The sequence below is a fragment of the Felis catus genome, chromosome D3 (assembly GCF_018350175.1).
Source record: "Felis catus isolate Fca126 chromosome D3, F.catus_Fca126_mat1.0, whole genome shotgun sequence".
Classification (NCBI taxonomy): domain Eukaryota; kingdom Metazoa; phylum Chordata; class Mammalia; order Carnivora; family Felidae; genus Felis; species Felis catus.
The window spans coordinates 72,443,603-72,471,335 of NC_058379.1; the positions used below are offsets into that span (position 1 = coordinate 72,443,603).

At 34.4% G+C, this 27,733-nt stretch overlaps 1 protein-coding gene and 1 non-coding gene across 5 annotated transcripts in view; one reads left to right on the forward strand and one right to left on the reverse strand.

Annotated features, from left to right (window-relative positions):
• DCC (DCC netrin 1 receptor) overlaps nt 1-27,733 on the forward strand; it is a 1,150,608-nt gene that overhangs the window by 937,163 nt on the left and 185,712 nt on the right. For all 4 annotated transcript variants that reach the window (XM_045042312.1, XM_045042313.1, XM_019815281.3 and 1 more), the window contains exons 13-14: nt 3,003-3,144; nt 14,969-15,079. In XM_045042312.1, the coding sequence (XP_044898247.1) occupies nt 3,003-3,144; nt 14,969-15,079 (253 nt within the window). The remainder of the gene's footprint in view (nt 1-3,002; nt 3,145-14,968; nt 15,080-27,733) is intronic.
• Nucleotides 5,492-5,595, reverse strand: LOC111557441. The gene has a single exon (XR_002737477.2). It is a non-coding gene; the product is annotated as a U6 spliceosomal RNA (small nuclear RNA).

Consider the following 27,733-nt stretch of genomic DNA (forward strand, 5'->3'; position numbering starts at 1 on the left):
TCCTTTCTTTTCTGGAATTTACCTTAATGTTTTTCAGCAATTGTGCTTAGGTAGCTGTCCTTTAATTCCTTAGTTTTAATTCACAGGTTTAGGTATCACCTACTGATTTATTCCTAGGTCAGGAGTTAGCCCTCTGGTACACTCCAGCCCTACGCCCAATCGTCTTCCTGCTTTCCTCCTCCTACTCTTCCTTCCCCTCCTCTGCATTTTCATTGTGATCCTTCTTCTCTTCCTCCCTGAGGTGTATGTAATTAATTAACGTGAAATGCACAAATCTTCAGTGTTTACTTCTCTGGTTGTATTATTTCACTAGGGCTGCCACAGCAAACACCACAGAGGAGGAAACCTAAATGAACCACAGATAGTTGCTTTCTCACAGTTCTGGAGGCTGGAGTCCAAGATCAAGGTGTCAGCAAGCGTGTTTCTTCTGAGTCCTCTCTCCTTAACTTGCAAATGGCTCCCTTCCTCCACCATCTTCACATGGACTTCTGTGCTCCGTATGTCCTTTTCTCAGAGTGACACCAGTCATACTGGATTAGGTCCCACACTGATGACCTCATTTAACCTTTTGATTTCTTCAAACCCCCTACCTCCAAAACACTCACACTCTGAGGTACTGGGAATTAGTATTTCAGCATGTGAATTTCAAGTGGGGGCCCAATTCAACCCTTAGCAATACATTTTGACAATTTTATCTACCCATGTAACAAATGTGAAAGGAAGATGCAGAATGTTCCCATCACACCAAAAAGTCTCCCTCTTTCCATAGCCAATCAGTTCCCTAGTACAACTGCTGTAGGCAACTGCTAGACTGCTTTCTTTTACTATAAACTCATTTTGACTCTTCTTGGACTTCATCTAAGTGGAATTATGTAGTATGTGCTCTTTTGGATTTGTGTCTCACCTTGTGTAATCTTAAATCTTTTCAATTTTTCCTTATCATATTTCTGAGAATTCCTTTTTTTTGTTTGTTTTGGAATCTCTGTTTCTTGGATTTCAAATCTTTTTCTCTCAGTTTGCACACTTCTTTTCCTGAAATTTACCCTCATTAGACTCCCGATAAAGGGAATATGGAGAGATATCTTTGAAACCATGTATTTCTGAAACATCCCTATACTTATATAAGCATATATTCTTATACTTGAGTTGTTTTTCCTTATGCTTGATAACATTTGTATAGCCTTGGAATTCTAGGTTTAAAATACTTTAGGAATAGAATTTTATAAGTACTCTTCTATTGTTTTCTAACTTTGAATGTTGTTGAGAAATCTTTCTGCTTACCATTTTTACTTTTTATGTGACCTGCTTTCTTTCTTCCATTCTGGAAGCTTTCCTATCCTCTCTTCCCCAGGAGGCTCTAGTATTTCACAGTAATGTGCCTTAATGTAGTTCTTGTTCATGTATTGTGTCAGAAAATCCATAATCCCTTTCAGACTAAAGTCTCAAATCTTCCAGTTCTGCAAGGTTTTTACTGCAGGAAAGAGTTCTGGTTTTTGTTTTGGTTCCTTGCCTATTTTCTGCCTCCTATTTTTTTTTATTTTCATTATTTCATCTTATTAGTTGGATATTGGAAATTATAGACTAAACTTCTCATTTCTTATCTTTTTTCCCCCAAATTTCTATGATCATCTTTCTATGATCATCTTCCCCCCCCCCGGAATTTTAGAAGATTTCTTTTCATACATCTTCCAGATCATTTATTGAATATTTAACTGGTGAAACCAAACTATAAATGTCATAATATTTTAAAAGAATCTTTCATTTTTCCTGTATCTCTATTCCTTTCACAGATGTAATATCTTATCTTAGATTATCTAAATATTAATAACAGTTTTTGGGATACTTTTTCTACTCTAAGCATAATGTTGTCTCCTTGAAGGGCCATAATATTGTGGGGCTTTTTTTTAAGTTTATGTATTTATTTTGACAGAGGGAGAGAGAGAGAGAGAGAGAGAGAGAGAGTGCACAAACAAGGAGGCACAGAGAGAGATGGAGAGAGAGAATCCCAAGCAGGCTCTGGGGCTTGATTGTATTTTTTCCTATTTTATACTAAAAGCTTTTTAAAACAAAATGTCTTGTAGTCTTACAATGTTGGTTAACATTAAAATGAAATATGTACTAAAAAGCTGATTCCAAAGTACATGAGTGGATTAAGTGGGAGCCTCATTATTGGGGCATTAATTAGAAACCTGGCTACTGTTTCTCTAGGGCCAAACTTACAATTTTCTCTAGAGAATTATTACTTGGTATTTGCCTGGGCAATATACATCTGGTTGTCATTGCATTGAACACAGATGATGAAAGAAGACTTATTCTCTTCAACTTAATAACCCTTGCCCTCATCTGTACTCTCTTCTGTGCTTGATATCTCTGAATCTGTGGACTCTGTTTCAGTGTCCCTAAAGGATAAAACTCCCAGTGACTCCAAGGACACTGAGGGTTAGTAGACCGATTTTCCTAGATGTGCGTATGACTTTCAACCCATCTTTTATTTCAGCACCATGCTTTAGTCTTGTCTTTCAAGGTATTTAGGACGCAACAATTTCTAGCCCTCCCTGAATTTTGTCATGGAAATCACCTTGTTATTCTTTAGTATCTCTTAGGGAGTAATTTAGGTTTCATCTTTCTCCTTTGGCTCAGCCACCACACTTCCCTCGGTTTGCATCTCTTAAATATTTGTTAACATCTCTCATCCTTAAGACTACTATTCTCTATTTCCTTATGGTTTTTTACTCTTGAGAACATTTTACTGTCATTTTAGTGGCATTTACAAAAGAGAGGTGATCATGCACATAATCAAATGAATTGTGTATTTTTGACAAAATCATACAAAAAGGGACACTGTCAAATTGTAAAAATGGATTTAATTTGGTTATAGGGGCTAATCCCTAGCACTTCTTGCCTCTCTGTTTTATTCCTACTTAAGTTGGGGTCATTTCTTTGACCCTGCTCTGTTGCCCTTACTTTCTCCAATGTTTTAATGTACATCTTTTATTTTGCAGAGTATCAAAGTAAGCTGGCTGCCTCCTCCATCAGGAACACAAAATGGATTTATTACCGGCTATAAAATTCGACACAGAAAGACGACCCGCAGGGGTGAGATGGAAACATTGGAGCCAAACAACCTCTGGTACCTGTTCACAGGTCAGTGTTCACATAGTGCAGGCTTGTAAGGTTTTTATGAATTAAATGCTTTAGGAATAAAATATGCTCTCACTTCAAGGAAACATTCTTTTTTGTTTGTTTGTTTTTTCCTGACAGGTGACATCTATTGGTCTGAACAAGAATAACCTTTATATTTTTAACTTGATATCTTTGTAATGCTTTCAGTACATATTATGGTCCTGGATCATACTCTTATAAATGTATCGTAGATCTTTTAATCCGTATTAGTTTCTCAGCATTGCTTATTCAACAACAGCCCCTCTGCCAAATAACTTTTAACTTTTTAACTCGTAACTTTAAAAAGCTATCTAATCAGGGGTTCCTGGGTGGCTCAGTAGGCTAAGCATCCTACTTCAGCTCAGGTCATGATCTCTTGGTTGGTGAGTTTGAGCCCTGCATCAGGCTCTCTGCTATCAGCATGAAGCCCACTTTGGATCCTCTGTCTCCCCGTCTCTGCCACTCCCCACTCACTCTCTCTCTCTTTCTCTCTCTCTCAAAAATAAATAAACATTTTTAAAAAGCCATCTAATCAAATGGTTCCAAGTTTAAGTCACTTTGATCCCTTTCCCCCTAATCTCCATTGGTGAGAATGGGGCTGGAAAATGTGGAGAGGGTAGTTTAGGAAATAAACAGATTATTCTACTTTCCATAAACATAAAAGTAAATTCACTTTTGTAGCAATATTGGTGGAATTCCTAGTAGGTCAAGCTTCTTTATGAAAACTGGGGTATTCCATGCAGTTTTCTATGCAATATTTAGAGAATGTGTTTTATTTTACAAAATGAATAATCATATATATATTTTTTAACTATTGGAACTATCATGCCCATCCAGGTTCCTGGACAACAGTCTGAGATATGCTTTCAAGGCAATGCCTCTGGGGGGTACAAGCCCAAGAAAGCACGCATGAGGAAACAAAGAAAGGGACCAGGGAAGGAGAGAAATCTTTCACAGTGGCTATCATTGAGCTGGCTACAAGTTTAGAGCAAACACAGAGTTTGTTCAGCCTCATGGGGTGTCTCCTGAGAGGCCGCATGAAGTACTATGTATCATAGGCAGTGGCTGGATAGGAAGTATGAGCAGTTCCTCTCTTGCCTATCATTGGTCTAAATCTGTCAATAGGCAGTTATCCATTCTATACCTGCAGACAGCACCTGAGAAGCCAGAGCATCTGGCGAGTATGCAAACATAGAATTCTCTCTGTGTCAGTAAGTCCTTTATGAGGTGGTGGCTTGGTCTAGGGTAGCACCAGTAAGTACTTAGGAGGGCTTTATAGCTCTAAGGAGAGTGTGAACTATTGCCTGGGGCTTGGGAGGCAAAGCATAATATAGCAGAGGCTCTTGGTAAGGATTGGGAGGCAAAGTTGAGCAAATCTGGAGTGGCACATAAAAAGGGTCCTGGAAAATATACAAACTGAAACTCTTAATTTACACCTAATGGATAATATAAATTATCACTGCAAATGAGAAAAGAAAGTAACCCCTTATTTATTTCTTTCTCTATACCATGTGCTCAGTAAATTTCCAATTGAAATCATAGTTTGTTACACACACACACACACACACACGCATTTTAAGGTACATTTAAGTCGCATTCTGCAACTTGATCAAAACCTGTTTTCCCCCTCAGGTTTGTTGTTGTTGTTGTTGCTGCTGCTGCTGCTGCTGCTCCTGCTGCTGCTATTGGTGTTTGGTTTTTGGTTTTCGATGTGTTTTTCTGGTCTCTTGTGCCTATAAAATTTTAGCATAATGGTGAAAGTGCTTCCAACTAGGTTGTCAAAAATCACATTACTCGTTTTATATCTGGACAAAAATCTCTCAGACAAGTATTATTGCCTCTAAGAGGAAGTTATGGCACTCTACCACATCATTTAAAAAGCTTAAGAAAAGCCGAGATCTTATGTCTTCTTTCCTGATGAAATTATGGGAAGAAGGTAAAAGTAAATGAAGTGAGGCATATGTGCTCAGTGTGATAGTTGGTGTAACCTATAGTTTATTTTGACAGAAATCACCAACATTGGAAAAAAAGTCTTGCTGAAAAAATTTTAATAGAATTCCTAAGATATAATAGATGAAGAGCCTCTAAGGATAATTATATCCAAGACTTTTTCACCCCTGGTTTTACTGAGGTATTATTGTCACATACCACCGTATAAGTTTAAGGTATACAACTTAATGGCCTCACTTGTGTTCACTGTGAGATGATTAACGCTGACAGTTTAGTCAGCAGCCATGATCTCATATAGATACAATTTAAAAAAAGAAAAAAAAAGTCCTTATGATGAGAACTCAGGATCCACTTTCTTAAAATTTTCATCTATATCATACAAAATGTGGAATGCCTCACGAATTTGCAAGCCATCCTTCTGCATGGGTCCTGCTGATCTCTTTATCATTCTGATTTTAGTGTATGTGCTGTGGGAACAAGCACCGAGCCTTACTTTTTTAAAATAGATGATGGTATTTGAAGCCCTGAAATCTTTTTTTTAAGTTATTTCCTTCTCAGATGAAAAAGCTTAAAAATATAAAATAACCTTTTTATACAATAATTCATTAAAAGATGAGTGTTCCAATGGAAAAGCTCAGAGTTGGATATTCAATTTATGGAACTATAAATAGCCAAGATGCATGAAACAATGTTCAAGCTCATTAGTAGAGAAATGCAAATTAAAACAAAAATGAGTTAACATTTTCTTTGGATTAAAGTAATAAAGATATAAGTGAATGATGATACCCTGTTCTGGAAAGCATATGGGAGACATAATTAATATTCATATACTGCTGTGGGCCAGATGATTCTAGAATCTCTCTGGAAAGCAATGTGTAGATATTTGTTATACACAGGTGTATATACGTATGTGTGTGTGTGTGTGTGTGTGTGTGTGTGAGAGAGAGAGAGAGAGAGAGAGAGAGAGAGAGCAAGAGAGAGAGAAAGAGGGAAGGATCTTTACAGATATATGATCTATGTTTTCTACTAGGAATTTATTCCAATTATGCAGCCATATTTTCTGCAAATTTTTTCACTATAAACATGTTCATTGCACTGTTCCTTTAATAGAAAATTTTAAGGAAAGAAAATACCCCAAGCATCCAAATATAGGCAGCTACTTAGAAAATTTTGTCAAAATCATATCAAGGAATACTGCTTACCTAATGAAAATGATAAATACTAAATCAAATGTTAATTATTTCAAACATGATTCAATGAATAACTCAACTTTAAATCAATATTAGTGTGTGAAGTTGATATTTATAAATAAAATATGAATTTGTAGGAAAATATTTAGAGTAATATATATACCAGAATATTGATGGTGATTGTTATTTACATTTGTAACAACAATAAAATATGTATTTTAAAATTATGTATATAACATGAAGAACAAAAAGGCAAGACCCTAATGTCATATTATGACTTTTGGTCACCAAAATTGAAAATTCCTACCACTAAAGCTAACTCCATGGCCACTGAACAGCTAAAAGGCAAGTGGCCCAGAAAATAAATGAAGAATTGTAGCCACCTGGCCAAAAGAAACTGCTGCTGTGAATTCTTTAGTATTTATGGTATTTTTGGCAAATGGGATTTAACACATTCACCTCAGTAGTATCAAACCAAGGTTCTGGCTCTCTAAATAGACAAACTTTTAGGATTTTCTCTCTAAAGAAGTGAAATTATTAAAGAAGAAAAAAAAAAGCCAGAAGTCTGAAATAAAGGTGTTGGCAACATTGGTTCCTTGTGGAGGTCCTGAGAGAAAACTCATCCATGTTTCTCTCCTAACCTCTGGAATTTGCTGGCAATCCTTGACATTCCTTGGCCTGTAGTTATGCTGCTCCTATCTCTACACCACCTTCTTCTGTTGCCTGTCTGTGTTCTCTCCTCTTCTTATAAGGACACGCATCATTGGATAAACCCCACTCTAAATCCAGGATGGTTTCATCTCAAGATCCTTAACTATTCATATTTATAAAGATCCTATTTCCAAGTGAGGTCGCGTTCTGAAGTTCCAGGTATTCAGGAGTTTTGAAGTAGACACTATTCAACTTGCTGACAGATACCTTTTATTTTCCCTTTCAAGAACAATCATTTTTAATTGTATTCTCTAATGAACTTTATTCAAAAATAAATAATTCAGTCCTACATTTTTATTCATCTAAAATATATGGGACAATTAGATCTTCTAATCAGCATGAGCTATAACCCCTTACCACCCTGGTTTAATACCATTCCGGCCAAAAGCAAAGAAATAGGATGAATTAATTAGCTTGTTATTGGAATAGCTCACAAATGCCCCTTCCCATCTTTATAGATTTCTAGGAATCTGGACTCAAATTTGAATTCCTCATTCATACTGTTCTTTCTTCATTTCAACAATTACAAAATGAATTTGGGAAGACAAACAATCTGGGCAGTTATATTTGTAAGCGTACCTGATATTTATGGTAAAAACAAAAGTCACACAGACTCCATTCTTAAATTGAAATGAAGAAATAAAAACTGCCAGAGAATAGCCTCATATCTATAAAACATTAAAAACAAGTTGTATAGAGTCTCTGCCTTCCTATCCCCTGATCTGTGACCCAACTTCAGTAATGCCTATTGCATTGCTAGATATTGTGGGAGTGTTTTCAGTGGTAGAGAGCACAGGTTTTGACTTGTTCCAAGAATATATTTATTTAGTAATGTATGCAATTTCTAGTTTACAAAAGTAATTGATTTTCTGTATGAATCTGCAGCACTTTAGAATGTACAAGACTTGACCCTATGTTTCCAATACCTATATGGTACATGGATATATTGATTTGTCTGTTAAAAACTTGGAAATGCTAGAATGCTTCATTTGGATGACATAAATATTCAGGTGTAGAGACTCAAACTTGTTTTTTACAATCCTCTGTTAGACAGGTGTTTTTTTGTTGTGTGTGTTTTTTACTAGGATAATGAGACATCTGCAATAACATAGTAATTCAGAGTTATAACAAGGATTTTAAATCATTGTTATCAGTTTCATTGTGGGATCCCATGTCAACTAAATTTTAAAGCATTGTTTTTAATTTTTGAGTTCTCTTCAGAGAAAGTTGTTTTGAATTGAATTGAAGAGTTTTCTTGTGTTTCATGGCCAATATAGAATAAACGTAATGATTAACATGCATTGGTATTTTATGGACTGAAAAATGAAACAATAGCATAGAATTTTATAACAAGGTTAGCATTAGGGGAATAAAGGGAAATTATATTGTTTGAATAATGTACCATCTCTTAACATAAGTCCTGTAAAATTAGAAATAGAACAGAATTACAGAGCTTGAAGGCACTTAGTATTGGGGATAGAAACAGGCAGAAGATGATCGTCTTTCGACAATGTATTTTTTTTTTATAGTTGAGGAATGCATTGCTACTTACACCATACTTTTTGTAGAATAAAATTATACTTAGAAGCAGGTAGGAAATACACATGCATGAGCATGCCCACACATAGGCACAGCATACACAAACACATGCCCACCCCCACATACACAATGAGATTGAACTATGGGTCCCTGACAAACCAGACCATTCATCTTATGCACAGTCCTAATTTTATAGAAGAGTTAACTGAGATCTAAAGAGTGACATTGCTAAGATCTACCACTAGTTAAGGAGATAATCCCAACTCGATTGTAGGCATTTCAACTCCTAGTTATATACTCCTTATACTATATAATATTGTCTTCTTTAGCTCACTGTATTGTAAATGACTCTGGCTATCATATGAATCTGTAATAGATCATTGGCATTAAAAATAATTTAACATTTATAACAATAATAATACCAGCATTAACTTTGACAACAGCCACTATGCTAAAAACAGTATGGAGTTTCTTCAAAAAATTAAAAATTAGAACTACCATATGATCCAGCTATCCCACTCCTGGAAACATATCCAAAAGAATTAAAATCAGGATCTGGAAGAGACATCTGCACTCGTATGTTCACTGTAGCATTATTCACAAGAGCCAAGGTAGACAAACAATTCAAATGTCCACCTAAAACAATTTTTTAATGTTTATTTATTTTTGAAAGAGAGAAAGAGAGACACAGTGTGAGCTTGGGAGGGGCAGAGAGAGAGGGAGACACAGAATCTGAAGCAGGCTCCAGGCTCTGAACTGTCAGCACGGAGCCCGATGCGGGGCTTGAACCCAAGAACCATGAGATCATGACTTGAGCCAAAGTCAGACACTTAAGTGACTTACCCACCTCGGCGCCCCTCAAGTGTCCATTGACAGACAAGTGGATAAAGATGTGGTATATATCAATAGACCATGGAATATTATGCAGTCTGAAAAAAATAAGGAAATCCTGCCATTTGCACCAACATAGATGGATCTGGAAGACATGCTAAGTGAAATAAGTCAGTCACAGAAGAACAAATACTTCATAATTCCTTTTGTATGAGGTATCTAAAATAGTCAAACTCATGGAAGCAGAGAACAGAATGGTGATTGCAAGGGGAGAAGATGAGGGTGAAATGGGGAGTTGTTCAGTGGGTATAAAGTGACAGTTACACAACAGGAATAAATTCTAGAAATCTTTTATACAACATAGCACCTATAGTTAACAGTATTGTGCACTTAAAAATTTTTAAGAAAGTAGACCTAATGCCAAATATTTCAACCATTAAAAAAAAGAGGACACAAGAAATCTTTTGGAAATAGTGGATATGTTTATTACCTTGATTGTGGTGATGGTCTCATGGATGTAGGCCTATGTCCAAACTCATCAAAATGTATACATTAAATATGTCCCGTTTTTGGTGTATTAAGTATATGCTTCAATGAAGCTGAAAAACCTCTATAGAAACACTGTATATATACATATATATACATATATATTTCAAATTTAGTCTTTGTAACAATGTTTATGCATATATTCTCATTTTATTGATGAGAAAACTTAGACAAAGAAGGAGGGCAAACAAGTTTTTCAAGGTCACATACCTAATGAGCAGTGAGGTAAAACTTCAAATCTAATTCTGCCTGAACTGAGTACCTATACTCCTAGCTCTTAAAATGTAGGTAATGTGTTACCAACCACAGATAAAGAATGTGTGATTTTGTGTGTATAAAGGGATACATAAAGTGGAATAATGCACAATGGAAAAAAGGTTTCTGTTGGATAATAAAAATTGAATATTAGCTTAGCAGCTAAAGGAGCTGCTTAACGCTAGGAGAAATTAAATCAAAGCTTTCCTACCTACTTCTTTTAAAAAATGCTATTTAAAATTTCTACTGGTCCAACTCAGGAAACACATCCTAGAAAACAATGTTTAGAAATATTCACACAAAAAAGCTTTAGATTCCAGACAGGCTTGTCTCTACCCTACCTTCAGTGAATAAATGAATAGATAGATAGATAGGTAGATAGACAGACAGATAATGTTTTGAAAGTTCTTTAGGTATCAGCTCTCAGGATTGGGGCTCAAAAAATTGCTTGTTCATGTTGATTGTTGTTATAACTTTTGAAGATACCTCTTCTTTCAAATGTGAACATTTTGGGAGACAGCCAAAGCATAAGAGACTCTTAAAAACTGAGAACCAACTGAGGGTTGATGGGGGGGTGGGAGGGAGGGGAATGCAGGTGATGGGTATTGAAGAGGGCATCTTTTGGGCTGAGCATTGGGTGTTGTATGGAAACCAATTTGACAATAAATTTCATATATTAAAAAAATAATTAAGGGGGCGCCTGGGTGGCTCAGTCGGTTAAGCGGCCGACTTCGGCTCAGGTCATGATCTTGCGGTCCGTGAGTTCGAGCCCTGCGTGGGGCTCTGTGCTGACAGCTCAGAGACTGGAGCCTGTTTCAGATTCTGTCTCCCTCTCTCTGACCCTCCCCCGTTCATGCTCTGTCTCTCTCTGTCTCAAAAATAAGTAAACGTTAAAAATAATAATAATAATTAAGAAAATAAATAAATAAATAAATAACCCACAAATGTGAACATTTTTTTAATTAAGAGAAAAACCTTATACTGAATTTGAAATTTAATTGAACTCTTAGGTTGATACATTGTAAAAATCATAGAATTATCAATTCTTTCCTGCCTTCCTTCTCATATTTTAGTTCTGGATGTAATCATTTTAGACAAAAATTTCTTGCATATTTGCCCAGTGCTTTATACTTGCTACTGATGTCCTTAGGTCCCAGCCTTGGCCAGGTGGGTCTCTGAAGAGAATGGTCTCTGGCGCCTCAGCAGGAGATAGGGCAGAACCAAGAGTCTTCTCCCAAAAGCACTCCAAGTTGTGATTAAAGCTCCACATAGTCACTTGGCTTAATTTATGTCAACCTTATTATCCTTATCTCTGAAGTGGGAGTAATAATGTATTTATGGCAAAATCATAGAGTGTGTGAAAATCAAGTCAGAAAACAATTTGCAAATGTTATCTATGAAATGCTTAATTATATAAACTATTCTAAAAGCAGTCTGGCCTTTGATTCTCAAAAGAACATTATAAGATGGAAAAGCAGGTATTAGTACCTAACTTATATGGGAAATGGCAATTAAAAGAGCTTTCAGTACATCTAAACTTGCCCAGCTAAACTTGCAACCTAGATTTCTGAAGGTCATACATGGAATGTCTCTCTGAAAAGCTGAAATGTCTCGTTCTACTTCTCACCACTTCCTACACTTATCTAGACATAGAAGAGGGTCGAGGTTTAATTCCGTTGGTAAAGGTTTCAGAAGACAGAATCAGAAGACTTGGATAAAGATATTTTAAAAGAGGATTTAGTTTTGGTTTATCCCTACAACGTAAAACTAGGGCTTATTTGTAGATAATATTGTAGTAAAGCAGATCAGTGCAATCTAAGGAACAACTTTTCCAACAAGAGAAATGGTTGAGTACATTCCCTCCCTTGGTGAACTTCTCATTCCAAAGGTATTCCTGCTTTATTTACAGGATCACTTTGTTAGATGTATATCCAAATAGCTCTAGATGGGTCATTTGAATAGACATTAATTAAGATCCTTTTTGATATTGGGATTATATGTATATATTTAAACTTTTTTATACTTTATCTAGAATTTCTTAGGTGTTTCTAATGAGAAAGATTCCACAGCTATATTTTAGAATAAAATTCAAATTAAAAAACATTTAAACTAAAATATAATAGTTCAAAGAAATTAGGCAGGATTTTCAAAGGGACCTGGGCAGTAATGTATACAGCATATTAAACCTTCACTGGATATCAGAAAGGATCACATAAATAGCTCATCTTCCCTCCTTGGAAGAAGTATTTTGATCAGTAGGTTAGGCTGGTTAGGCAAGACTCCAGTGGGGAAATACTTAATGGATGGTCTCTAAAATTGACCTACGATTTCACTTCAAAGAACTGTTAGTAGGTTTTTGTTTTACTCAAGACTGAATTAGTGATACTGACAGATCCTCAATGCAGTATATATAAATAAAAATTTGGCAAAATTATAAAGAAATCTTTCTCTCTTCTAGTGAGGTATTTTACTACTCATATCTACTTTCTAGTTAGATGATTTAATAAATTCCTACTAAAAATTGATATATTCTGCACACAAAAAGTAACTTGATTTAAAGCCAAATGAATAGAACAGAATATAGGGCATTCAAAAAAGATTTCCATTTATATGTCAAAACATTGCATATGATAAGATGGCAGGTCATTCAGGGTTCAACCAGAGAATCAGAACCTGTGGAGATGTGTACTAAGGTGTTTATTACAAGGAATTGACTTAAATGATTGTGATGCCTGGTTAGGCCATTCCAAATCCACAGAGCAGACCATAAGAAAGGCAGGCTGAAATTCTCGAGCTAAAGTTGCTGTCTGCAGGTGATATTTCTTCTTCAGGGAAGCCTTACTTCTGCTTTTAAGAACTTTCACTGGCTTGAATCTGCGCCCTCCCCAATTATCTAAGATAATATCCTTTGCTTAAAATTAACTGAATATGGACTTTAGTCACATCTATAATATAACACCTTAAATTAGTGTTTGAAAACTGAGGACTTCAGTCTAACCAAGTTGAATAAAACTGATCATTACAGATGGTATTCCTAATCACTGGTGGAGATGGTATTAATACAATTGCCCATCCTTTTCAAAGAAAAATAAAATTAAATTTTACTTAATATAAAAGAATATATTCTTGATGGTCTAAAACTATGTCAGATAAGACCACTATGAGAGCCATGAGGTACAATGATTAGGTAAGCATTTGTTCCCAGAATTCTCTCCCTATTATTTTCAATGTCCTGGAAACTACAATCAATCCACAATCCCTTTGCCTTAGTTATTAACAATGGTGCCTATGAAAAGGTGCAAAATGTTAACAAATTCAGATCAACATCATGTGAACTAAGGGACAAATCAAAGTGAGCACAGACCTATTGAGCCGTGACAAAGGCCTTTTGTTCAAAAGCATCCATTTGCTGCCTTCCTAATGATGTTAGATATTATATTTTAACCTAGTATTTTTGGGTATGTTAAGTGCTTCCTTAGCGGATCTTTCAACAGCTGCTTTGTGTGTGTGCATTCCATGTGTCAGGCAGTGTAATGGAATCTATGGGTATATAGATAAAATACCAGTAATAACAAAAACAGCAACAGTTCTAACTATTCTCAGTCTATTTCTTTATGGAGCTTCTAGTCTATCTTATAAAATTAGAAGCCTCTTAAAGAGACAGCATTTTGTGTCATAGATACTTTTGTGTGGGTGAATTTATCAAATTGTCTTCTCTAATAGTACAATTTATTGAAGGTAACTGCTATGGACATTAACAAGTCCATCTAACCATCACTTAAAACATTATCTCCAATTAATAATAAATTAGAATTCCCCTAAAGACCAAGATTTACTCATCTGCCTATGCAAAAATATACAAATTTGTAACTGTGTACATGATAAGCATCATTTCTCCAATAGTTTATTTTCTTTATGAATTTTTCTTGTTACCAAATATTTGTGCCATTTTAGATTAACAAAATATAGATTGTAATTTAAATTTACCAGGGTTGTTCAACTTTGGAGATTTAAGGACTTGTCAGTTTAAGCCAAGTCCTCATTGTCTGAAGAAAGTCACATGGTTTTTTAGCAAGTGTAATTTGTTTTACAATAATTTGTCATGGTAATGAGCTGCTTGAGATTTAGCTAAAAGGACTATTACTTACATAAAAATTTATACATATCATACTAATGATCCATGGGCCATCTCTCATCAACCTGTATTCTGTGTGCTCTCTAAAAAATAAGCCCTGATGTACAATATTATATGCCCAAGTTATCATGGAGATAGACTTTCTTCATGCTTCTAGTATGGACAGTGATGCAAAATAAAGTATGCCTTGTGATCAAAGGCCTAGTATTTTCTGCTTAAGTGCAGTGGCTTTGGATTCTTCTTTCTTGGCTCAAAGAAAACATAATCACTGACCTTGAATAAATGATGGAGACATAAATTTTTAGGATGACTGTTCTTGATTTATAGACAAGCCTCTTCTAGACTGTGAGAAAAAATGATCCTTGCTATTTTTGATTATTTCTTCATCGTTCATATTTTATATTCTGCATCTGCCCTGAAGCTATTTTCAGGGATACATTTTTATAAACTAGGAAAAAATAAATGAGAATATGTGAAAAATAATTTGATTTCTTGCTGTACTATTTCTGCCCTTTTGGCCAAAATAATAATCACCACAACAATCACAAACCATGTAAAGATGTCTACTGCTTTGAAAACTCTTGAAAATAAGCTAGAAATACTTTTTATTCAATAACTTTTTTCCCCTTTCTGGAACATTCTCTTATAGGACTGGAGAAAGGAAGTCAGTATAGTTTCCAAGTGTCAGCCATGACAGTTAATGGCACTGGACCACCTTCCAACTGGTATACAGCAGAGACTCCTGAGAATGATCTGGATGGTAAGACCGATCCCAATCAGTGTCACTTTGATTTCTATTTTCTTTGTTACTTCAGCTTCAAAGGCTCCCTTATTAGAAGTTGATGAACTCCAACACTGGGGATGTTTATTCCTTCTGTATCATTCAATGCAAGACAAAACAAAATATAAAATACAAAATCCTCAGTAGATTCTTCAACAATACCATATAAAATTATGCATTAATTACATTCTTCATGAGTTATTTTTTTCAAGATAATTTGAAATTATGTTTTTTAAATTCATCTTATTGAATAATCAACCTTAAAATTTTCTTCATAGGAATTGCTACAATTCCTGATAATAATCATGAAATATAATTACTTTACCCTTGCCCTTTTATGATGCTTCTGCAAAATAGTAATATGTATTTTTTGTTTGCTTGTAATATGGTCGTTAATATTTGACATTTCATCTTTTTAAAACCAGGAATAATCTGCCTTGTTTGCTTAATAATCTGCCTAGTTGTCTTAAGACATTTGTGGATGAGATACTGAGATTTTTATAAAAGTCATATATCAGTAATTTAAATATAAGCAAAATCTTCAAAATTAGAAGATGAGAAATAGTGTTTGAAATGAAAACATCATGACTGATAGGAAAAAAAATCAAGAGGAATGGGTAATACAAGCAACAGAAAGAAAGTGTAAATAATAAAGCAGAAATATATGATGAAGAATTAGAATTAACAAATTAAAGAAGTAGAAATTTATGAAAAGAAGAGCTATTTGAAAAAGAAATTAGTTATGATTAGTACACTTAAGCTAAGGGATTAAAACTGAGACCAAAAAAACAAACCACATATGTATTGAAAATGAGACTGTCTAAATCACTGACAATGAAATACTCTTACTCCTTCACTGGCAGACCTGAAAGCATCCAAGTTACTACAAGATGAACATTTCTATGTCCCTTCCCTTCGTCTCCTTTTGCTCTCTTGCTCCTTCCCTCATTTTTATTCTCGTCCCAGTTCTTGTGTTGTCCTCTCTCCAGTTTGTCTTCCCTTGTTCCTTGAACTCCTCCTTCTTATTTTTCTCTTTCTTGACCTTTCCCTTCTCTAAGTAATTCACTATCACTCATGAGTTTCATGTAGTCGTAGATTCCACTTTACAAAATAATTAATGTTGCAGTGAAACAATCAACAAATATCATTTCCACAATAATGGTAATTCCTACCACGTGACAGCACATTAAAGAATATTCGTAGGAAACTAAGTAGCTTTGAGGGTATAATAGTAGATAGAAGGCATGACCTTCTCCTTGTGGAGTTTAAAGTATGCAAAGAAAAACAGACATCCCAGGTGAAGTCATAGGAAATTGCCATTTCATAGTTCAAACCTTGTTGAGTAGTGGAAATATCCTATCTATCAACATAGAATGAATAGATAAATTGATAGGCAAACAGACATATAGAAGGCTTGCATTTCAACTGAGCCTGGAGGGAGGAAGAGGAGTTTGGAGTGCAAAAGCATACATTACAAACTGAGGGAGGAAGTGTGGAGGGCAAGTTGAATGCAGTTCTGAAGTCAAGATGGACCATGATACTATTTGAGGCCTGAAAAAAGACCATCAAGACTGAAACACAGGGATGACACATGTTGAGGTTTGTAAGATAGCAGGTTCTAAATTGGGCAAGACCAAATGAAGGATCTTGAACTTTGTCCTAAGAATGTCATTAAAGCAATAATGTGCTTTATCCTAAGCAAGTCATTACAGGACTTTTTAAAATAGTGACTTAATTATGTTTTCATTTTGAAGAGATTACTGTGGCTGAAGCATAAACAATTGTATTCGATTAGACAACCATGGGCCAACTCAGGACAACCTTAGAGGTAATGTTAGATTTTATTGGGAAAGAAACTCGGGGCTTAGAAGATTTGTCTTCATCTTTATAAATTGAAAAGTTGTAGAGCTACACAAAGTCACGCTTCATAAAGCTTATATCCTTCACTAATATATTAGAGAACATTCATGTATTTACTTATTCAACATATATTTCTTTTGGGAGGTATATATATATCAGGCATTATTTTAGGTACCAGAGGTTAAGCGATAAATAAGGTCCCTACTCTCGAGGGGTATAAATTTATTGAGATAGAGGTGGATAGTGATAAATGTTCTGAAGAAAAATAAAGCATGGTAGAGGGAATAGCAAAATATTAGGAGTACTGTTTTATGTAGGGTACTGAGACGATCTCTCTGATGAGGTAAAATAAGATCACAGACCTTAAGGCAGTGAGGGAGGCAGCCATAGGAATAGGTCAGACAAGAGCCCTCCAGGTAGAATAGCAAAAACAGACATCCTGAGGCTAGAGCCCAATTGTTGGCTGAAGTATGGGGAGGAGGTCAGGATGGCTTGGTATAAAGACATGAGGATGTGCTCTGCTTTATTTAAGGAATAAAAAGGACAATAATGATAAACTACATAATACCTTACTTTTCTATTTATTTGAGAAATAACTTTGAAAGTTTATATACTTGTTCTTTATCCTCTCATTTACCTTTATGAGGTATATATTATTAGCCTTACTTTCAAAGGACAGTAACTTAAGCTAAGAAAGTTAAACTAACTTAATCAAGTCATTAAGGTAGAAATTGTGGATCTGAAACTCAGGACCTAGTTTTGTAAGTCAAATGTCCAATACAGACCATCGTAGGAAAGCCTCCACTAATCCTCTAGAACTGACCCAGTGACAATAAAAGACAGTGATTCAAGGCAGAAGATTCTAAGAAATGAGGTCATATCATTTACCCAAACCTAAGGGACTATATCTCTTACTGGAAGGAGTGAAAATAAATGGAGCAGAGGTGCCGAAGGTCCTATAAAATATCCAGGATGGATGGGGCTCTCCACTTGACTTATGTGCTCTTTCTTCTCACTCCAAATGACTCACAATCTAGTGGAACCAAAATGTAAAATCACAGCCCCTGGGATAGCGCAAAACAGAAGTTTTAACTGTCTGCTTTTTATATCCATGCAATCTTAATATAATCCAATCCATACATCTGTTTTAATCGAGAATCTCTATGCTTTGGTCATGAATAGAGTCTTAATAAATACTGCCTAATTGGATTTTTTGAACATCTCTATACTTTTGGCTTAATAATGCCCCTCTTCTGCATGCAACATTCTTGCTTACTTTTTTTTTCCTTTCTTGAGTATTGATGCATTTATTATGAAATATACTTAAGAACTTATGGTGTGCCTCGTCATGGGGAGAACAAACATGAAAGAGATAGAACAGTTATCTTGAGAGATAAACAGGTAATGGCTGCACTGATTGAAAAGACTTCATGAAAACAAAAAGTGCTTGAACTAAAAACTTCAGGAAAAGGAGGTTGACTAAGATCACAAGGAGGATAGGAGCACCTGGGTGGCTCAGTCAGTTAAGCTTCTGACTTCGGCTCAGGTCATGATCTCACAGCTTGTGGGCTCGAGACCCACGTCGGACTTTCTGCTCAGAGCCTGGAGCCTGCTTCGGATTCTGCTTCTCTCTCTCTCTCTCTCTGCCCCTCCCCCGCTCACACTCTGTCTGTCTGTCTCTCTCTCTCTCTCTCTCTCTCAAAAAAATAAATAACATTTAAAAAAAGATTACAAGGAGGGTGTGTAGGACAGCATAGTAGATATTCTTCAAAAAGGCCTTTAGGAAAATTATTTCTGCCATGATTAGTTTATTTTTTTTTTCAACGTTTTTTTATTTTTGGGACAGAGAGAGACAGAGCATGAACGGGGGAGGGGCAGAGAGAGAGGGAGACACAGAATCGGAAACAGGCTCCAGGCTCTGAGCCATCAGCCCAGAGCCTGATGCGGGGCTCGAACTCACGGACCGCGAGATCGTGACCTGGCTGAAGTCGGACGCCCAACCGACTGCGCCACCCAGGCGCCCCAGTGCCATGATTAGTTTAAAATGGATCCTCACTCATCCAAGTGCTATTCATTTACCAGTCAATTATCTTAACACATTTCAAATAATACCCCTTTTCTTATTCTTTCACTTCTTTATTTGGATTATAATTACTTAGACAATCCTTGTCCTTGTCCGTAGTGTACATGTTAGCAATCCAAAAAGGTAAATAAAAAATTAATAGAAGAAAACTAGTGGAATTGACGCTTCTTGTACATAATACTGTTCTGGATTATGACTTGAAATTGTTCACTCTTAAAACATGATAGAAACAGCCATTTTAGGGCACTAACTATATGAGTGTGCAACAGATATGGTTCACCTACTTTGTCAAACGGTGTTTCGTTGGCTGTAAGAAATTAATAGGATCATATATATTTGGTCCTAAGGCCTTTGTAATTTATTGACCCATAACCTCTTTTCACTGATACTCCTCTAAACTGATTTCAATTTCTCTTCCTTCCTCCTGTTTTTCTTATCTTGAATGCATCATTCAAATCTTAAAAAGCATTACCCTTGGTAGGAATCAGTATTTGGACAAATGGACAAGCTCAGAAGTGGTCATAAATAGCTCCAAAGAATACACAGCCTGATGGCTTGTTCTATTTCCATACATAAATGCAGAAATATAAATGTAAATATATATTTAAGCTAAGGGAATTTTCTTTAAATAGTCATCTCATTTCAACTCATTCATGTAAGTGTTTAAATCATAAAATAAGATATAAGCAGCTTCTAGTATGTAGCTTTCATGGCTAATGTAGGAAAGTTTTGAGTCCTAAAATCAGATATTTCCGTATAGAATTGCTTTGATTTCCCTTCAATAATAGATAAGGGGGAAGCAGCCATTTTGGAAACCACCAGAAATGGGAAGCATTCTTTGTGGTAGTCAAGGAAACCTCTATTGGGAGGGAAGTGCAGTGTTAGCCCTCCCTAGGTGCGTCCTGTTATATAAAATTTTTCCCTCTTGCCTTAGAGTCTCCTGGTGAACTCCAAGGGGATGTTCTACTCGTTAGGGTGGTAGCTGAGCCCTGATAGTAACTCAGGAGAGACAGTAGGAAGTACAGACAGTTCAAAGCAATCCCTTCTTCTTCCGTGACTTCTGTAATTCCTCTTGCATCCTCCACTTGGCTTAATCCTTGTGAGGATCAACAGTAACTTGTAGAAAAACTCCAATTCCTTATGGGATTGTCCTTTTAATTGGGATGTTTTGTTAAAGAAATTATAGAGCCAAACCTCACTGTTCCGGGCTCCCTGAAAGCATGTTTGCTGTTGTTACCAACAGCTGGAAAGTTTTAAAATATTTATTTTGTGCCTCAAATTTTCAACTTAAAGAAACAAGATCATTAGAATTCCCCAAAGTTCTTATGTAAATGTCTTGCATAAGGATATGAGAGAATTTGTGATGAAGTTCAGCAAGGTATCCTCCAGGAAATTGAGCGTGGGGATCAGTTTGTGCTGCTTCCCCCTCGCCCCGCTGAATTTTGAAGTGAACAGGTAGAAATTGTGATTTGCAATCAATAATGATGTAATTTAAAATTAAACTTCTACCCTAAAATGGAGGAGGTTGGCCAGCAAAAATTATCAATACAGAGGGACTCCTGAAAGTGCAACTAGGTGATGTAGCAAAAACTGTGAACCTGGGAGCAGGCTCTAATTTCCTGCCCTCAGGAAAGAGATAATTAGCCCTATTAGCCTGATTGAGTGAGGGTAAAACGAGGTTACTGCAAATGCATTTCATTTGAGAAGTCAGCCACGAAGCAATTCCTGTGTTTTCGTACCTGCGTGATGTATGATATTCTCCAAGAACATGGTTTTGAGCAGGAACACATGAAAGCTTACTTTCAGAATAATAAAATCTAAAATGATGAGACCACCGTGAAGAAAGAACACCACCCATTAAATTTGTCATCTTCATTAAAAAAAAAAACAGGGTATGAAAAGTGGAAAATCTCTAGGTAGAAGAATGAGAAATGAGAAAAATAAATTTTGGGCTAAATGGAAGAAATTGAAGAATAGCAAAAGAAAGGAAGAAGGAAAGGAAAAAGGAAGGAAAGATGGAAGGAAGGCCAGTAAAATATATGTGTGAGTTGTGGTAGGCTGAATAATAAATAGGCTCCCTCTCCAAAATGTCCATGTCCTAATTCCTGGAATCTGAGATATGTTAGTTTACATGGCAAGAGAGATTTTGTAGATGTTAGTAAATTAAGGATTGTGACACAAGAGATTATTCAGGATTATCCAGGTGGGCCCGATGTACTCACAAAGGTCATTCTAACAGGGAAGTAAGAAGAGTATCAAAGGTTGATGTCACAACAGAAGCAAAAGTTGAAGTGATGTAAAACCAGGGGCCAAGGAAGGTGGGAAATCTCTAGAAGTTGGAGAAGGCAAGAAAGCAGTCATTCCTGAAGCCTTGAGAAGGAACATGCTCCTGGGTTGACATCTATATATTACCTCCCTGAGACAGATACTGGAGTTCTAACTTCTAGAAATGTGACATACAGAATTTGTGTTGTTTTAAGCCTCTAAACTTGTGGTAATTTAAACCACTAAGTATAGCAGTAATAGTATTTGCCAGAAAAAAAATATTTTGATGTCATTTGGGTAACTGACAAAGATAAGTACAGTAGACCCTTGAAAAATGCCAAGGTTAAGCACACTGCCCCCCATGCAGTTGAAAATTCACATATAACTTTAGTTTCTCCAAAACTTAACTACTAAAAGTTTACTGTTGACTGTAAGACTTAGTTAACACATAGAGTCAGTTAACACATATTCTCTATGGTATATGTATTATATAACGCATTCTTACAATAAAGTAAGCTAGAGAAAAAATGTTATTAAGAAAATCAAAAGGAAGAGAAAATACACTTACATTACTGTATTTATTGAAAAAGTATCTGCATGTAAGTGGACCTGTACAGTTCAAACCCACATTGTTCAAGGCCCAACTGTATGCTTGTATCAAAATAAAAGTTTGCATCAAATATTATAAATCAGTTTGTGTTTTTAGTTTCATATTAGCCAAAAGGTATGAAACAATAAGCATTAAGGTTGAAATAGAAAAATAGGTAAAGAAAAGGGAAACACAATATATAGAAATGAGAGGCTCAAAAATCTAGAATTTCAGAGTCTGAACATTTAATGAAAGCCGAAATTGAGCAAGGACCAGAGATAAACAGTATGGTCTATGATGATACTCTTACCTAATAGATAGCTAAAGAAATAAGCGAAGGCCCAAAATTGTCTAAGATTTGACAGAAGATAAACACCATGGCAAATTGCATATCACCCAAGAATTGGTTTTTAAAAAATACTTTAAAATATGTATTTTTAGGGGCATCTGAATAGTTCAGTTGATTAAGCATCCAACTCTTAATTTCTGCTCCGATTGCGATCTCACCATTTGTGAATTCGAGCCCCATGTCACGCTCCACACCGATAGCACAGAGCCTGCTTGGGATTCTCTCCCTCTCTCTCTGCCCCTCCCCTGTAAGCTTGCTCTCTTTCTCTCTCAAATTTAATAAAATAAAATAAAAATTAAAAATACATATATATTCTAAATTATTGGAAAAATAAAAATAAATAATGTGTTATGTAGCAAAGTACAGAAAATAAAGTTGTTAGTAAGGAAAAATGGAAAACACTCTTAGATGAGAGAAATTCTAAAATTTAATAAAACTGAATTGACTTCCCTTTGTAAAAGGGACTTTCAGATCCTGTTAAAAACAAAATGAAACTATATATTTTTAAGACAAAGGCAAAAATATTATGTGAAAATTGGGCAAAGAATTAACAGGATACAAGTTGATAGGATTCCAGGGTAATGATGACATCACATACATACAACAGGCACACATACACACATGTGCATATACATGTATGCATGCAAACATACACACATGCATACGTGCACACAGAGACACATACATATGTATACACAGGCATATAGATGAACATGCACACAGACATACACACAGACATATGTACACAAACACCCACATGCACACATACATGCATGGAATGGATGTATAATTTTATATTGACAACTACAAATAAATATACAAATCACAAAACTTCAAGTCTCAAATATGCAACTCTTAAAGTACACAAACAATATATTTTCCAAAAAATTCAAAACACCAAGCTCCATCTGAGAAAGAATCTTTTTAAATGCTTGGAACAACATAAAAATGCACACTGATAGAAGAAATAAAAGAGAACTTGAAAAACAAAACATGGAATGAGAAAACTTAACATGCTTCAACCATAATTCCAAAGGAAAATAAAGAATGGAGGAAAAATAAATTTTGAAGAGATAAGTGATAATTTTCCAGAATTGATGAAATATATGGATTATCAGATTCAGGAATAATGCTTTACCTTTGATACATTGTACAATATCAAAGGTAAAGACAAAAAAAGAGCTTAAAATGCCCAAGGAGAGATTACTTCTTTAGGGACTATAATTATACTGATGAAGACTCCCCTATAGGAACAATTAAAGCAGAAAACAATGAAATATCTTCAAACTGCTGATTAAAAAGTTACTGTCATTAAAGAATTGTATATCTAACCAAACAACTATTCAAGGAAAGGAGGCATAAAGAAGAATAGACAACCACCGCCATCCTTTTTATAAAGAATGTACATTTTTTTTAAAAGATAAAGAAAATGACTAGAGGGATTATTAGAAAAGTGATTAACAAAATCATGTGACATATGGGTACATCTGAGCAAATTATGGCCATCTAAAAGAAAAATTATGTTTTGGAGAGTTTAAAAAGTTCGTGAATATTAGTTAATAAAGAAGAAGGAGATCGTGGAGGTTAAACAGTTTTGAAATTGTTTTTATGATGTTCTCATGAAAAGAAATGATATAATTAACTTCAGACTACAAATTATATGTGATCTCAAAATTGAAAATCTTACAACCGGAAGGAATATTATTTTGTATCAGATAGAGAAAAAATAAAATAGAGGGAGGGGCTCTTTAGCTTATACAAATGAGGTCATAAAAATGAAAAATAATACTTTATTATGAACAAATGGAAAATTAAAAGCGCATAATAAAGTCATATATATTAACTTTAATGTAGTAACAACAATAAGTGTATTAGACTCACCAGTTCAAGGATTCCATTACTTAATGGAATTTTGAAAACATCCATGTCTATAGTACTTACAGTTGGCAAAATTTATAAATATTAAAACATGAAAAAGTTGAAAATAAAGAGATGAGACAAAATACCAGTCATCCTAACAAAAAACATGTGTAGGTTTTTCTCTGGTAATTTTCTTAAGGCCAAAAACATCTTTAGGGGTAGAGTCACTATTAATGGTAAAAGGATTGAGTTATTGAAAATATGTAAATTGTTGAAGAAATATGTATTACTTATAAGTATATGGCTTTTATAACAAATTTATACTGTTAAAGCAAATCTTGACAGATCTTTATGAAAAAATTTACAAACATTTTAGTACACATTCATCAGTATAGAATCAGTAAATGTATATAGTTGTAGCTAGAAAATACAATAAACCAACACAAGTCTCACCATCTGAAGATGATCAGATTATCATCTTAACAGTCTAATACATATCCTTTAATTTCTTTCATTATACACATGTCAGTATACACATACATGCATAAAATATTTATATAATTAAAAATATATAGATGTAACTAAAATGAGAATATATGATGCTTACTGTTCTTCAAACTTCTGTTTTCAATTATTTTCATTTTTATCTTTGCAGATTATGATTTTACCTAAAATCCTGATCATATTCAAATCTCTTCAGTGAACCCCAAAAAACTTTTTTTACAGATCATTTGTACAAACTAGAATTGAATCTAGAATTACACACTATATACAGTTTTTATATCCCTTAAGGCGCTCAATCTACCATAATTCCTTTTCTCCTACTCTGATTTATTGAAAAGACAAGCTTTTGGTCCTCTATTTTAAATGACCCTAATATTTGTTTTTTTCTAATTATTTCTTGTTTCATTTAATTTGTTCCTCTAGGGTCTGTAGCTTTGTAAACTGAAAGCTATATGTAAAGACCAATGTTATATTTGGGGATTTTTACACATCTCTCAGAATAGGAAAAAAATGAAAAAGCAAGGAATGTGGAAGATTTACCTTTCATAATTGAAATATGCACAGGTACAGAATTGCATATTTTTTTCCTAAGCATCCAAAAAATATTTAGTATTTGGCTGTAAGAAAATGGGTATTAAAGTTCTTGGATAATACTAAATTCATTCATTGATCACAGTGTAATGAAACTAATAGTCAATAATAATATGATATCCAATATGTTTGGAAATACAAAAATATTCTTCCAAGTAATTCGTTGGTCCAAAAGAAACCATATTATATCTAGAATGTAACTTTTAGCACCTGATATCTAAGCAATCTTGTTTATTTGTGTATCTATTAGATTAAAAATATAGTGAAAATTTTATAAAATGGATTTTTTTTTACTTTCAACAAATGCAGAAATTATTTTTGTTTGGCTATTATTTGATAAAATTCTTGGTTAAAATCAATAACATGCCATTTAAAATGCATTCAAGTTAAAGATACCAATTCGAGGGTAAGAAGTGGGGTCTACACACCAATGAGCTCGCAAATGCAGTCCTCTGGTGATATAACAATGTTAGTATATGATTTTATGCACAGAGGAACGTAGGTTATAGGTGGCATGTCATGAAAAAGTATTTCTTTCACATGGGCTTTTGATAGGAGCCATCCATGATATGCTGGGTTACTAGTTGACAAAAAGACTTGCAAATGAGATGAGCCATTGGTATAACAGCCAATCCATCATGAAATTGAAGAATCCAGCCCCTTATTCTCATTCAAGTAGAATTCATCTTACATATAAGGAGTGTTGTAGGCAAAGCTAAATTGAGTTTGAAATCAATTTAAAATCTGCTTTTGTTCTTGGGCAAGTGGTTGTTCAAAATCTCAGCACTCCACCGTACAAACGATGTACAAATTATTTAGATTTGGATAAATGTTCGAAAAAGTTTTAAGTCCTTTCCTTAGCCATAGCACACTTTTTAGTATCCTCATGAAATGTTTAATCCCCTTATGACTTCCTTGACTTTTTCTAAGTATAATGTAGTATATAAGGTTGTGGGGTTTGAAATCTTAATAACTAGGTTTGACTTCTGCTCCACTCACTGTATTATCATGTACAAGTAACTTAACTTCCCTAAGACCTGAGTTTTCTCATCTGTAAATAGGGTGTAACAACAGTATCTATCTCAATGGATCTCTGTAAGAATTAACAATGATAATGGAAATAAAGTACTCAGAAATGTATCTGATATATATTAAGCACTCAACAAATGCTTATTGTTACTGATTTTCATGTATTAGATCTCAAACTTCAACAGTGGTATGACATACTAATACCATTGGTCCTATGAATCTTTTTCTTGTTCATGATGATAAAACTCTGTTGTCTGCCTTAGGGAATAGATGTATTTCTTCTGATGCGAAAGCAGGGCATACACTCAGTGTGTCTTAAAATCCCACCATCTAATTAAAGTATAATTTAATGGGACATCATCATATATCATACACAAGAGGGCATTTTGTAAAATTAGTCAGTCATTACCAGTTTCTTAAAAATTTGTGTTAATATGTGAGTATAAGGAAACTTTCAAAATGTTATTATTTTGTAAGAAACTAAAAGCAAGCATTCTGCTAAATACTAAAATACTAAATACATTGTCCTTAAAATCCAAATAAACCAGGGAAGTTTCCTACTATTTTTATTATTCAACAGTGTAGAGGTTTTGATAAGAAATAAACACACAAAAAACTTAAAAAGCTATATGTCATTACTGAAGGAAAGAAATGTTATTTTTATGAACAGGGTGATTGCATATTTGGGAATTCCAAGAAACTACATTAAAAAACTATTAGAATTAATAAGAAAATTTAATATTTAAATTATATGTATATATACTTATATACATATACATATCTATGTATACACACAAAAAAATAGTTTTTTTATACTGGGCAATAATTAGTTCAAACATTAAAAAGAAAAGAAATGGATTCATATGTAAACCTAAAATATGATATCTAAGCCTAAATTTAACAAACTAAATGTATATGAAGAAAATAACATTTTATTAAAAGATATAAAATAAGACACGAATAATAGAAATATGTTCCTTGATACAAAATGTTACCATATCAATGCTTATTCCCAAATTAATGATTAAGTTAATAAATACAACTCCAATCAGAATGTACTTCATATGGAAGAATAAATGTAAAAGAATTCCGAGAAAATTTGAAAAGTAGAATAAACATTAACATTTACAATAAAACATGATTTAAAAATCAATATAGTACTGTCTGGCAATGAAATAGACAAGTAGATCCATGTAACAGAATATAGAGGACAGAAATATTTCTTGCTATATTTGAGAAATAAACTTTAAAATGAATTTGGCATTTCAATGAGCAGATTATTCAATAAATGGCATTGAGACTATTGCCAGTACTTCTAGTAGAGCATAAAGTTGTCTTTCCCCTATACCAAACTAGTTGGCAGTGGTTGATTCTAGTGATGGACTTGAAGGCAAAGGAAAGCAAAGCTATCACTTCTCATATAAATCAAAAAATAGAAAGGTCGAGGATTTTTTTTTCAATATATGAAATTTATTGTCAAATTGGTTTCCGTACAACACCCAG